General features: G+C 39.9%; 1 protein-coding gene across 1 annotated transcript in view; it reads left to right on the forward strand.

Annotated features, from left to right (window-relative positions):
* The first annotated feature begins 3668 nt into the window (after positions 1-3668).
* The window catches only part of LOC117450939 (adhesion G protein-coupled receptor F5-like), a 30607-nt gene continuing 19265 nt past the window's right edge, over positions 3669-15010 (forward strand). The window contains 6 exon segments of the mRNA XM_071203915.1: positions 3669-3769; positions 10091-10265; positions 10456-10544; positions 11631-11734; positions 11835-11886; positions 12334-12486. Coding sequence (XP_071060016.1) covers positions 11633-11734; positions 11835-11886; positions 12334-12486 — 307 coding nt within the window. The 5' untranslated portion in view covers positions 3669-3769; positions 10091-10265; positions 10456-10544; positions 11631-11632.

The following is a 15010-nucleotide window of genomic DNA, read 5'->3' on the forward strand; positions in this document are numbered from 1 at the left end:
CAAGAATTGGGGAACTTGATTATAAAAGGAAGGAGGCTAAACAGGAACTTGTCCATTGCCCTGTACTTGGCACCTAGCCCCCCTTCCTCTCACGGCACTCAGCTTCCTTCTCCCAATACCTCAGACATTTCCTATGAGTGTCCAGCTCTACCAGATCTTTCATTGTAATTGTGTTTTTACTCTTCATTCCCTCCTCATGTATTTGTAATTTATCCCTTAGGTCCTTGATTTTTATTTTACTGAAAGAACCTCCCTTTGGAAATCCGAACATTTCCGTCCAGATACTCATTTTAGACAGACTGTCTTCACCATGTTTTGCTCGCATGACATCTATAATTGGACCCTCTGGAGGGTGTACCAGCCCCCCACTCTGCTTTGCCCTCATGTCAAAGTTGTTAAGTGTTTACTCTAAACACCCCGTGTTATAAAACACTATCTCTCACCCGTCGGTGATGTGATATTTGTTCCTCAGTACAAATCACACAAAAACTGGTCGTAAACCCAGGCTACGACTGATATTATCAAATATCCTATCTTCGAGTGGTCCCTCTCATAAATGTCATGGAGTTTTTAATTTACAGTTTAACTTTAAACAATTCTAGACACTGTACATCTCACCCAGTATCCGGAAAGCCCTTTCTGTTCGTTGGATCTCTTGAAGTCAATCGGTTTCACCTCGGCGCTGGTCCTCTCGTCGCGTACGGTTTTCTGCCGAGGTAGAGGAGAATCCGAGGATCCTGGAGCGACCACCAGCGTCCGTAGGTGTCCCCAATCGAGCTTGAAGAGATCCTGCCGACAACGCCAACTTTTATGGAAATCTTTGAACAAATACTGCGGAGATACAAAAAGCAGAAGTATCAAACAATAAATGGTGAAACAGACAGAGTCGTCGTGGATCTGTTATTTATTTGAGGCCTCAAAGACACAGGTCTCAACAGAACACAAAGTATCCTGAGAGAGTGCGCAACGAGTGAAAGATGCATACAGGTTATATAGCAGTTTGTCAGTTCAACAACATTTCATCATACATGGGGAGGGGCCCTGGCAGGAGAGATAAGCCTTCCAAAGGAACTGAAACTGTCAATCACTAATGGATCGAACCGGGGCCTCACTCAACAAAAAGGGGAAGTGGGGAAACTTGTCCGCAACACATGGAGGACAAGAATTGGGGAACTTGATTATAAAAGGAAGGAGGCTAAACAGGAACTTCATACAGCAGGCAGAGGACATGACCTGACCCATATCACCCAGACCTTACTTCAGAATTTTTAAGGTCATGGATGTTGAAACATCATTATGGAAACAATGGAAGATGCTGATAGACAAGTTTCTAAGCTAAAATACATTATTATAGGAACTACTGTAAGTGCACACAGAGGTTACAAGCAAAACACATCATTCTGGGAACTGTTGCAATTTATGTGCCCATATAAGGTCAAATATAAAGTTTGCACTAATAAGACAATGTTAAACTATCCTAATAGTAAGTTTACCATTACACTAATCTTTTACCTGTATTGCTGAGGACACCACAGACTGTGGAGGCTTTCAAAAAAGGTCTAAAAACGCATCTTTCTAGAATAGCCTTTAACTAGATTTTTAAATCCCCCACATTATGCCATGCCGGCATGAATGTCACAGCTTTTATTATGTTGTTTTAATTGTTTTTAAATTGTTTTTTATTGTTTTTATTGTTTTGTTTCACCCTTTTGAATTTTTGTCGCACTTTGAGTTTAGTTTACGCAAATGAAAAGTGCGCTTATAAATAAAATATATTATTATTATTATTATTATTGCTGATAAGGCCACCTCCAGAGAATGCCCGCCAAGGCACACATTACAAAGTACCTTTCTATTTGATTATGATAAATCTACCTATTGTTCTCTCTGTGAAAATATATGCTTTGTTCCCCATGATGAACATTAAACATTAAAGGCACAATGACTGCTAACATCAGACAAGGAAGCTGAGGGAATAAACCAGTTGAGCCACTCCCAGCAGTCCCTTACTATATTACAGGAAGTTTTTTGTGCAGCGTGTTTATCATCGCTCCACTTGCTGGTTGACAGTCTTCACACTCTGCAGGCTCCTGTGAACACCAGTGAGTCCAAAACATTAAAGTGGATAAACAGCAAGAAGAGAAAGAGCATGGTAAGAAGCTAACCATGCATATTTGTTGACTTTATTGAATACGTTTTTTTAGTGTTTCACAGGACTGATCTGAGCTAGCATTTCATAGCTTTGTAAATGTGTGTGTTAGTGTGAAAGGATTTCGGTTGCGGTGAAATCATGTCCCCTGAGTTCTGTTTGGTTTGGCTGATCTGCATCTGTGTTTGCTCAGGCTGATCTGCATCTGTGTTTTCTGTGACATGATGTTCTCTTAATAACTGAAAAGACAATACTAATCAGATACAATTATTCCTTCACATTAAGTCTGTCAACATATATCACATTTATCCATCTTTAGGGATCAAGATTTGTTTTATATGAACATATTAATATGTAATCTTTATCATTTGCATATACAAAAAAGGTGCCATTTTCGTAGTATTAACATCGGTATTTTAAAAACTTGATGGCTCTTTTCAAATCAAATCAAGTTTGATTTATAAAGCACATTTAAAAGCGATTTTTGGTGGAGCCAAAGTGCTGTACATGTAAAAAAAACACATTACTAAAATCACAATAACAATTACTTTATCTTCTGCAAAATTGTTATTCATGAATAAAACAATGTATACATTTATTTGAATAATCAACAGAAGTTGAAAATATTTTTTTAATTCCAAACCACCAACATTAACATTGACTAATGAAAAGAGCTGTAGGCACTAAAAAGGAAACATAGAGCCAAAGAGAAAGGCATACCTTCTGTATTCTTAGCAACTTGTCTTATTTAACTCTTTATTATGAAGATGTTTTATTGTGATATCGGAAAGCAATTGTGCTATGGGAATAAGTTATAGTTTTTACTTACCTATAAGTACCTGTTTCATACCATTAAGCTTCAAGATCTATTTCCTTCGAACAAAAATGGAACAAAAATGGAACAACAATTGAACAAAATGACACCTTTTCTCATTCCTGTCAGGCCGAGCTATTATCAGGCTGTTAAGCTTTGCGAGCGTACGTTTTCCCGCACTTCTTTTTTCTTTTGTATTTTTTCAAAGCAATATTTCATATTTTCCTCACCGAATATCCCGTTTTTCTAATGCTCATTATGATGGAGGTCTCCTTATATGGCTATGGCTTGGTGCAGTGTGTGTGTGCAATTTAGAGACTGTTGTTGTGTCTTAAATCCCACTTTATCAGTGCTCTACCCTTATTGTCCTTTGTTTATTAAAATGTTCCAACATAAGGCATGATACGGTGGCCCTGAAGTGCAAGACACCACAGCATTTCAGAAAACACCACAGCATTTCACAAAACACTACAGCATTTCACAAAACACCACAGCATTTCAGAAAACGCCACAGCATTTCACAAAACACCACAGCATTTCACAAAACACTACAGCATTACAGAAAACGCCACAGCATTTCACAAAACACCACAGCATTTCACAAAACACCACAGCATTTCAGAAAACACCACAGCATTTCACATTGGACGGAAAGGGTATTCCTTTAGGGAGAACACTTCTTGGGAGAAGCGTGTTTATCATCGCTCCACTTGCTGGTTGACAGTCTTCACACTCTGCAGGCTCCTGTGAACACCAGTGAGTCCAAAACATTAAAGTGGATAAACAGCAAGAAGAGAAAGAGCATGGTAAGAAGCTAACCATGCATATTTGTTGGGACTTTATTGAATACGTTTTTTTAGTGTTTGACAGGACTGATCTGAGCTAGCATTTCATAGCTTTGTAAATGTGTGTGTTAGTGTGAAAGGATTTCGGTTGCGGTGAAATCATGTCCCCTGAGTTCTGTTTGGTTTGGCTGATCTGCATCTGTGTTTGCTCAGGCTGATCTGCATCTGTGTTTTCTGTGACATGATGTTCTCTTAATAACTGAAAAGACAATACTAATCAGATACAATTATTCCTTCACATTAAGTCAACATATATCACATTTATCCATCTTTAGGGATCAAGATTTGTTTTATATGAACATATTAATATGTAATCTTTAGCATTTGCATATACAAAAAAGGTGCCATTTTCGTAGTATTAACATCTGTATTTTAAAAACTTGATGGCTCTTTTCAAATCAAATCAAGTTTGATTTATAAAGCACATTTAAAAGCGATTTTTGGTGGAGCCAAAGTGCTGTACATGTAAAAAAAACACATTACTAAAATAACAATTACTTTATCTTCTGCAAAATTGTTATTCATGAATAAAACAATGTATACATTTATTTGAATAATCAACAGAAGTTGAAAATATGTTTTTAATTCCAAACCACCAACATTAACATTGACTAATGAAAAGAGCTGTAGGCACTAAAAAGGAAACATAGAGCCAAAGAGAAAGGCATACCTTCTGTATTCTTAGCAACTTGTCTTATTTAACTATTTATTATGTTTTATTGTGATATTGGAAAGCAATTGTGCTATGGGAATAAGTTATAGTTTTTACTTACCTATAAGTACCTGTTTCATACCATTAAGCTTCAAGATCTATTTGACAAAAATGGAACAAAAATGGAACAACAATGGAACAAAAGGACACCTTTTCTCATTCCTGTCAGGCCGAGCTATTATCAGGCTGTTAAGCTTTGCGAGCATACGTTTTCCCGCACTTCTTTTTTCTTTTGTATTTTTTCAAAGCAATATTTCGTATTTTCCTCACCGAATATCCCGTTTTTCAAATGCTCATTATGATGGAGGTCTCCTTATATGGCTATGGCTTGGTGCAGTGCATGTGTGTGCAATTTAGAGACTGTTGTTGTGTCTTAAATCCCACTTTATCAGTGCTCTACCCTTATTGTCCTTTGTTTATTAAAATGTTCCAACATAAGGCATGATACGGTGGCCCTGAAGTGCAAGACACCACAGCATTTCAGAAAACACCACAGCATTTCACAAAACACTACAGCATTTCACAAAACACCACAGCATTTCAGAAAACGCCACAGCATTTCACAAAACACCACAGCATTTCACAAAACACTACAGCATTACAGAAAACGCCACAGCATTTCACAAAACACCACAGCATTTCACAAAACACCACAGCATTTCAGAAAACACCACAGCATTTCACATTGGACGGAAAGGGTATTCCTTTAGGGAGAACACTTCTTGTTTGTGATTGGACAGAGCCAGCCAGAGAAGCACTGCTGTGATTGGTTGTTTTTGCTGCCAGTCAAGAAATGACGCTTGTGATTAGCCCAACACATCAGCCGTTAGCTCAGCTGTTAGCACACACTCAGAGCTCACAGCTCCTCATATCTGTTCAGAAACTGGACAAAAGTTAAACATGTAGCTACAAACCACAGACTGTCTATGTCATGGTGAATACAGTCGCTGCTTTATTTATGTCTGTATGACGTTGTTGTGAGCGTGGATGGAGCAGCTACAGGTTAGTTTAGCCTGATGGATCCGATTCCGATAGGATTTACATGGAGATACGGCCCGCCCCCTCTCCAGCGTCTTGTTTGAATGACAGGAGTAAATACAGAATTAATGCTTTATTAACTCATGGTTTTTAAGGGGCTTATCTCCATGTAAATACTATGGTAGACCACCCAATATTCGCATCGCTCTAATCGCTCGAGTTTCACCGCGGCTGTCAGCTGTGTTTGCTCCTGTCAATGCTGTCATTCAAACAAGAGGCGCTGGAGAGAGGACGGGGCGTATCTCCATGTAAATCCTACAACAAAATGAACACATTTGACCGTGATTTAATTGTAATACACGTTTCAAAGTGATGCCGAAGTAACTACATACTGATAGCAGTTAGTAAAAACCATGAATTAACGCTTTGACAAGTCTGCAGACAAGACGGCAGGCGAAAAGCTTTTAAAATGCGTGTTTTCTGAATCGGATTCATCAGGCTAAACTAACCTGTAGCTGCTCCGTCCACACAACAACATCATACAGACATAAATAAAGCAGCGACTGTATTCGCCATGACATAGACAGTCTGTGGTTTGTACATGTTTAACTTTTGTCCAGTTTCTGAACAGATATGAGGAGCTGTGAGATCTGAGTGTGTGCTAACGGCTGATGTGTTGGGACCATACATTGTGGGATCATGGTTGGGACATATTTCGCTGTCGGGTGTTGACCAATCACGAAGCGTCATTTCTTGACTGGCAGCAAAAACAACCAATCACAGCAGTGCTTCTCTGGCTGGCTCTGTCCAATCACAAACAAGAAGTGTTCTCCCTAAAGGAATACCCTTTCCGTCCAATGTGAAATGCTGTGGTGTTTTCTGAAATGCTGCGGCGTTTTCTGAAATGCTGTGGTGTTTTGTGAAATGCTGTAGTGTTTTGTAAAATGCTGTGGTGTTTTCTGAAATGCTGTGGTGTCTTGCACTTCAGGGCCACCGTACATGAACATTAATTAGTTTCTGTTGTGGAGTGGTTTTTCCTGTTCGCCATTAAAGGCAAAGGTGCCACCCCTAAAACCAGTATTTATATCTGAAGAGGGTAAAAACCTGAAAACATAAGCAGAATGAAGATACAGACAGAATGTTAAGGAAGTTCAGATTACTTAAGTCGGGTACAAGCAGTGTCAGGATATCCGCCAATCACGCAAACAAATAGGGGTCCAAACCCCGGGGTCAGAAATGGGAAGATCAGATAACTGAGAAAATACAAACAGATCTCGGAGACCTTGGCCGTACACACCAGACTTTTTTACTTTTCTCTGTCAGGTGTTTTCCCAGAAAAGGATGACAGTCAGCAGGTGTAGCTGCCTTATATACTGTGTGCCTGCGCGCGCATTCAGGTAGGCTCGCCCTGATTGGCCGGCTATGTTTATACAACTTCAGTGTGTGAACACTCACGTATCATTGATGAGAGTAGTTCCCATAGAGTCCAGTAGAGGGCGGAGCCTGTGTGAGATAGAACAGTCAGTCTGTTCTTTAACACAAACCTGGTACTATTACATCACACAGTTTTGATGCAGCTTCACCTTTGTCTTTGCCATGTCCATAGGCATGTTTTGGACATTAAAGGGAAATGGAAACACTTTTCAAACTGCTTTCCATGCGACAATATTACCATTAGGAAATGTATTTATCTAGTCTATTTCCAATGTCAACGATCGAGATACGCGAATTTACTTTTTGAAATACGTGCCTAATGACCATGGGCGCTTCCATTGCTCCGGGACTTTTCCAGTGACGTCACTGACTGGGTACGGCTTCCTGGGCCAAAGCTCAATAACAAACAACATGGCGTGCAATGCACCAGTAGTTTACATTACAAGAAAACGGTCGTCGTCAGGAGTTTATTGTATTGCCCCAGGCTGCACAAATGGATTTTATACAAAGAAGGAAGAAGTACATTTCCATAGGCTGCCACTAAAGGATGAGAAGCTGCTCAAAGTCCAGTCTGGATGCCTGGTTCAATACAAAACATTGTATTTGAAGCCAGGATCTGTTCCCACAATATTCGATTTCTCAACGTATGCAGTCGGGAACACCGACCGTCCCAGCACGTCGGCCGCGCAAGACAATGACAGTGTCAACAAACGTGAAGTTTGAGCCACCAAACGAGTTGCTTCAGCTGCCGAGAGAGAGGTAAATATTGCAGCACTACCAGATTACTAGCTCACACATGTATTTACTGACACAGTGTGACCTTATTAATTAACGCAATCGCGTCCAAACTAAATGGTAGCTATTATTATGACGCACAATAGAGAATTGGGGGTGTTCTATAGCTCAACTAATTAAACTGGCATACACACGCTCATCTGTCGAAAACAGCCCTAAAAAGGCTAGTATTGCTATTGATGGATGGTATTGCAGGACCCAGAGCGCACGGAGCACAGAGCGGACAGCAGATAACGGAATTGCAGTTTTATTGCTTATAGATTATCAGAACATTTCAAAGGGGACACAGCCCCATTGGATATTAACCTATGGATTAACTACATCATCGTTTTTATCGTTGTAATGCCATTGAAGACCAGACAATGAGGAAGGTAAGCCGTTAGCCTGGCGTATGTTAGTACCTAGCGCCACTTGTTTTGATGTACGTTTTTGTGGATAACCTCGCGAGTTTGTATCTTTCAGTGTTGAGGTGGGCACCGTTAGATTCTGTGTCTCCTTGCGATCATAAACGATGTGTTGGATGTGCGGCTAGGATAAGTAATAAGGGAGCTAGGAGTGATTTTCGGTGCAGTAATAGGTTAGCGTTTTCGCTCGGGGCTAATTCAGAGGCTCACTGTTAGCATTGTGTTTTTTTAATTTTTTTATTCCGGATCGTATGCCACTCTATTCGACCGAATCGGTTCATAAGCATAGGCCATGGGATGCCTGGTAACTGTAGATGCTTCCACATCAATGTCATCTCCCGACGAATAGTCAAATTCATCGTTCAAAACGTCGATCTCATTGCAAAATTCCTCCATCGCTGCCATATCTGCTACGTTGTGTTGACTTCCGGTGGAGCGAAAACACAGCCAGTGACGTCACCATTTGGGACTCCCCTAATGGCGGCGGCCTGGTCCTGGAATTCCCCACCCGGCCGGCGGATAATTAATTATCTTTTGGCGAGTAATATCATATACAATAAATATTACGATCAATATCCATTGTAAAATTAATAAACTACCGGAATATTATAACTGTAATTGGTGTTTCCTTTCCCCTTTAACGTGAGAGAAATCCGCTGGAAAATCTCGGTACAAGTGAAACAAGAGTGGGCTGAGAATAGACCCTTGTGGGACACCAGAAGAAGATACAGGCGTATAGTTATAGTTGCTATCCCATATCCACCCTTGCCTTGAGACATCTTAAGTTAGTCGATGATTTGAATTACTTTGACTTATGAAATAGTTGGTTGTTGCAAGGTGGTTGTTGTAAAAGTTAAGTGATTAAACGCCAAATAGTCGATAAAGTAGTTATCCAAAGCTCTTTATTACTATTTACCATATAGGTTCAGTTAATACAAAAATAATCTCAAGGAGACCCTTGCACACTCCACCCACATCCTACCCCTCTAGCTGTTCCAAAAATATTAAAGATAAGGTTTGTTTGCTATCTTATGAATCTGACTTTTAACTGACATATAACTTGCCATTTTACTATTTACACATTTTGAACATCAAAGGTTGCCTTTGTATACTGTACAGGTTAAAAATGAGTCTACTCCTTATCATCTTGACACATTGCAAGGTGTGCATATATCTACAAATACATCTTACGAGATATAATCAGTTCAGTAACTCTTAAAAAAACTATTGTTTGTTTGTTTGCTTTTAGCAGATGTGATTGACAGTTCTGAGATGAATATTATATTAGAAATATTTCCATTGAATAATAAAGAAAGCATGAGGGGTTTCCTTCATGTGAAAGGATTTTTTGGCTGCAGTTTAATCATGTCAGGTCATGGCTGTTGGTTACATCAGAAAGTTAACGTACTACTCGTGTTTGCAACTGTGGGAATTGTATCGCTTTTTTCCCATTAGTATACACATGACATTTAATTTAACTGACTCTTTTATCCAAAGCAACTTACAATAAGTGTAGTAAACCATAAAGATACAAACTCAGAACGACAATACAAGTTGCTTCAAATAAGCCAGCCATACAGGTGCATTAGTTTCAAATTGGCTCTTCAATTGCTTTTTTTTATTATAATTGAATGGCCAGGTTAAAAGTGCAACAGGTAGCTTTTTCAGTTTGTGAGAGAAGATATGAAGACTCTCTGCTGTCCTGATATCAATTGGGAGTCGTTCCACTATGTTGGAGCCAGGATAGCAAACAGGCTGTTTTTGTTTAGGGGTTCCTGGTTCCAACTTGCAGTGAAGGGAGAGCAAGCCAATTGACTATATGTTTATTTCCCAATTAGGGTTACAGTAGGTCCAGTTCTAGGTTATTTTACCATGTGATTTTGAATATGTGTGAATATCAGTTTGGTACTGCTTTTTGCCTAACGAATAATAATGTTTTCCTTCCATCCTTGTCTGTAGTTCAGGAACCATTGTGAGAAGTCTTGCTCCCGCAGTTAAAAAAAGTTCAACGAAAAAGAAGAGGATTTGTTGAAATAAAAAGTTTAATTCACTTTTGGAAACAACAAGCAATCCAGCGATCTGAGGCTGCTGCGTGGCTTCTAGGAACCAGAAAACTGCAAGAGACCAGAACCAGGTTAACAGGCTTTATTATCTAACTGATAACCTGATCCTGATCAGATGTCCAGTGTCAAGGCCGCCGTAGCCACATCCTACTGTCAAGCTGACATGTCCAGTGCCTTCAATATATTTCACACTCTTCACATTCTGAACTAGTCTCTTAATCTTCTTACAATTGATAAATCTTCTGTTGTTGTGCCATCCAGCAACACTGGATCTTGTTGACTGCCAGCCAACACTATGTGGGAGTGTCTCTGTCCAATGCAGTTAACTTGAAGAGGACAAGTATTTAAAGGTATGTTTACTTGAAAACAACGTGAGGTTGTGTCAAATTGTCTGTAAATAAAAACTACACTATCTATTTAACTTTTGACATGACATAGTACGGCAGGTAGATACAAAAATTAACTCCCCCAGACAAATACATTTTGGAAATTCATTGCATAGAAATTAATCAAATATAATTTATATAATTGATCAAAGAACAAGTATATAAATGTGTTGGTTACCCAGCTAAACTTTATTTGGATAAGTAAATATAGTTCTTCTAAAATATAGCTTGTACACATTTCTTAAAATGGTGGCCAAACCAAAAGTCATGATTGGAAATGCATCTTTATAGGCCTATTATTCTGCCCTTGCGTATGCATCGCACTGCATAGCTTAACAGATAGCTAACAAAGACTCAGAAGACAGTTGTTGAGGTGACCATTTACTGAGGCTTGAAATTGTAAAACTGCAAGAATAAACAGAAGAATACAACACAAGTTACACAATTGAAATAATACATGTGCAACATAATGCAAATAGAGTGCAGTATAATCAACAGCCTATGCTAAGAATGAGCTATGTCCGTTAGCTTAGCAGCTAGTTAGCTTAACAGCTAGTTAGCTTAGCTTAACTTAAACATTGAAACCACACAATCAATTAAACCACATTTTTGAAACACATAACTTGGCACACAGGTCAGTTTGTACTTACAGACAGATCTGCTCCAAGGATTAAAACTAAATGATCTGTGGTATAGAACTGAGCTACGATGTGCTCTGCATGGCATTGCTGTGTAAACTAAAACACAAGAAGGATAGTCGCGCTATTTGGTGCCTTAAAGCTACAGTACCGACTTTTGCCACTAGGGGGTGCCAATACCCTATGGTGTCAGAACACCTATACAGATGAATCCAATGACGTAATAAGATAATTTTTAGGTTAAGAAACCCTCAACAATTTGCTTGACCTTTATTTGTTCTGTGGTATAAGAACAAGGTATAATTATGACAGTGTTCAATATCTATGTAATTATCTAACAATACAAACAATGTAAAGCTGGGTGGTATGATTAAATAATGTTTTTTTCTTTTCTGTCCCACTTTCTTAAAAGGAATGGCAATATTTAAGACATGCTTGTCCATCTGTGCCCTTCTCCTGACACTAACCATTTTGAAAACAGGGAACTTAATTGAATCTTCAAGTCAGGTTTTACCGGTAGGTCAACGGTGTTTACAATACTCTACAGAAAATATGTGATCACAGCCTTCAATACACAAAGCAATTATTTGAACCTGAACCCTATCTGTTGTCTCAGGAACACAATGAAGAAGAATCATGTATACCTCACACCAGGGGAAAAAGGAGTGGTAAGTCTCATTATTAAATATTAAAGAATATTGAATAAAGTATGGAAGTCAGCTTATGTCCTACCTTTACTAAAAGGAGGGTAGGTCACCTCATTAAATAATTATAGACCAATCTCTAAATTGCCAGTTCTGGCCAAGGTTCTTGAACGCCTAGTGAGTGAGCAGGTAAAGGTGATTTTATGGGGGGGGACACCATTTACATGCACAAAAACCTTTTAACCCAAGAAAGCCTACATTTTCTTTTTGAACGGTCGCAGTGGCTACATTTTTTAAATAAGAGACATTACATTTTGTACATTTAGAGGGATCATTAATAGACCATTAGCTCTAAGATAAAACACATAAAGTATTACTTTAAATGACTACTGCTTAATTTGAGTGATTTCTCTACATTGATATGTCCTTTAACCAAAAGAGACCCTAAATCATGTTGTTTTTTTACTACAGCGCTTCTGGCTCAGGTTGAGTACGATGTGGATGTTGACCTGAATTTGACTGATATTGGGGCCGTGGACGCCCTTAGAAGCATCCTGGATGCAGGTGGCTTTTCCCTAGCCTTGGGTCCAACTGTGAAAGTCACACACATTAACATCACCACAGGTAAGCATGGTGGTAAAAGCATGGGGGAAAAATGTTGTTAGACAAGACAAAGGGCGTCTGGGTATTGAAGTGTACTGTGTCCTTTTCCCGACATTTGACCATGTGATACATTCAATTCAATTCAATTATCTTTCAAGTCTTTACAGAGTAATGGCTCACTTATTAACTGTGGACAAAGTGCAATGCGAGAATATGCTCTCGTGACCTTCACATCACTAAACAATTTTTGTTTAAACACACTTTATTTTATATTATACAGTCGTCCTCTAAAATTGGGACGTTCCCTTCTCATTGAGGTGAAGCAAGTTTGGAAAGTTCAAGAATGTCCACATACTTTTGAATGTAAAAAAAAACAACCTCCAAGGCTTCTCAGACAGGGCACTAGCAAGGCGTGTGCACAAGTTAAACAATAAGATTCTTTACAATTATTAATCTTATACAAGTTTCATTTTTTAGAATTCCAAGTCTGAAATACATACTGTACAGTATGTCCAGAGTAAGGAATGTTTGAACCAAGCGGCAAAAAAATATCTAATTCTCTTGCAGATTGTCTCGTTTGATTATGAATGTAACGTTTATATAGTGGAACTACACTGTTTTATCAAAACCAAAGTGCCCCGCAGTAACTTGGTATGCATGTATTTCATGTTAGCTTAGCTTCTTAGCCTGAGCTAGCTCTGTTACTTCCAGCTCGGAGGCAGCAGGTCCCGCCTCGGCTCCGCCACTTTGCCCTTATTTGGATCAGCCTGGAGCAGGCGGGAGTTAGACTCTGACGTCACTGTCGAGCCGTTACGGCCCGTCCACACTACAGCTTCGACAGCTTCAAAAACGGTTTCCAACGCGTCTGGTGAAAAGTGACGTCACTTTTCGCTGAACTGCATTGTGGGAAGCAGAGCGGAGCTTTCCTGGCGTTTCAGGCTGCAAAAGTTGAGCAATGTTCAACTTTTGAAGCTTCTGAAGCTTTCGGTGGAAGCGTCAGCCAATCAAATCATATGCCAGTACAAGCTCTAGCCAATCAAACCGCTGCTTGTGTGTCAGGGGCGGGAGATTCATGTATTTGGTTGTTGGTCAAGCTTCAGACACGCCCAGCTCCAAGCTTTTTTTGAAGCTGTAGTGTGGACGGGCCGTTAGTGGCCGACTCCGCCTAGTAAGGGCTTCTCGGCAACTCTGCATAATCCTATGGGTGACGTCACGGACACTACGTCCATTTATATATACAGTCTATGGTTTGAACAGACCATTACTCCTCAACACAATATCATCTAAAATATGTCCCATTGGACCTAAAGCCTATTCGTCCAGCACCTAGAAACCAAACACCTAGTCTCAGTCCAAGGAACAGAAGTACATGGCTAATTATTAGGCAGAGTGGTGTCATCAGATTGGGCCTGCCAAGAGTTTTTTATGTTGGCAAGTTTACTTTGGCAAAGGGTGGAGTAGAGCAGGTCATGCCTTTCCCAACAGGAACAATATCATGAAGGTCCATCAGTCTGCATAACAATAATCTATTTGCTTCTGTTTGTTGCGCAGGGAGGGTTTATCTTCGGAGCGAAGGGGCCTTCAAACAATAGGTGGTTGGTTTTTGGGGGTAATCTGCTGTTGGAATATTGGTCATGGACATCTTTCTGACCGCTGCTTTCACATGATACACGTCGAAACTGCTCTGCGCTCACGTGGTGTATTTTTTGGAGAGAGCAGTGCTGCCCGACTAGGTGGAAGCGCATCACTCAAATTTGTCGCCAAACACGGCACTCAAAGGTCAAATAATTTAAACATCGACCTTGTTTAACGCTGACCTTCGCAACCAATCAAATGCCAGCTGTGCTATGCTAGCAGATAAATCTGCTCTTTTCTCACCACGTGGTTGGGCGCAGAGCCTTGCAGTGAAAACAGCCAGTATGGTTACCTCCCGTGCTAGCTTATGCCGCTACATACAGCTGTCATCTGATTGGTTGTGAGTCCAAAGGTCAATCAGATGACAAACCAGGTAAAATTCTAAATAATTTCAACTTGGCAACAATTTGGAGCCATGCACAATACAGAAGGCAGTTCTTCCGCCTATTCAGGTAGCATCGCTCTCTCCATAGAAACACAATGTCAGTGCAGAGTCGTTTTCCCGTGTATCATGAGAATGCAGCGTTCTGGAATGACTGGCCTTCAATACAATAAGCACTACGCTATAAATTAATTAGTCTGTGGATGTAAAAAACTGCTGCATATCATTTACGTGGTTGGCTGTGGCTCAGGATGTAAAGTTGGTCGTCAACTAATCCGAAGATCAATGGTCCTGCTCCTTCTGTCTGCAGTGGGCAAAGAAACCATGGCAAAGTATCTCCCAAGGCACAGCCCTCCAAATGCCTGTGCACGTCCCTGCCCAAGGCACAGCAACATGTGGAAATAAGCATTAGATAGATCCTCTTGAGTCCAGTTTGTCAACTTGTTAATCCTGCTATCAGTTTATAAATGTGTGTGAATGGATACATCTTGACATGTAAGGCAGAGGAACGTTGAGTAGTGGTAAGAC

Source organism: Pseudochaenichthys georgianus, chromosome 8 (assembly GCF_902827115.2).
Source record: "Pseudochaenichthys georgianus chromosome 8, fPseGeo1.2, whole genome shotgun sequence".
Lineage (NCBI taxonomy): Eukaryota > Metazoa > Chordata > Actinopteri > Perciformes > Channichthyidae > Pseudochaenichthys > Pseudochaenichthys georgianus.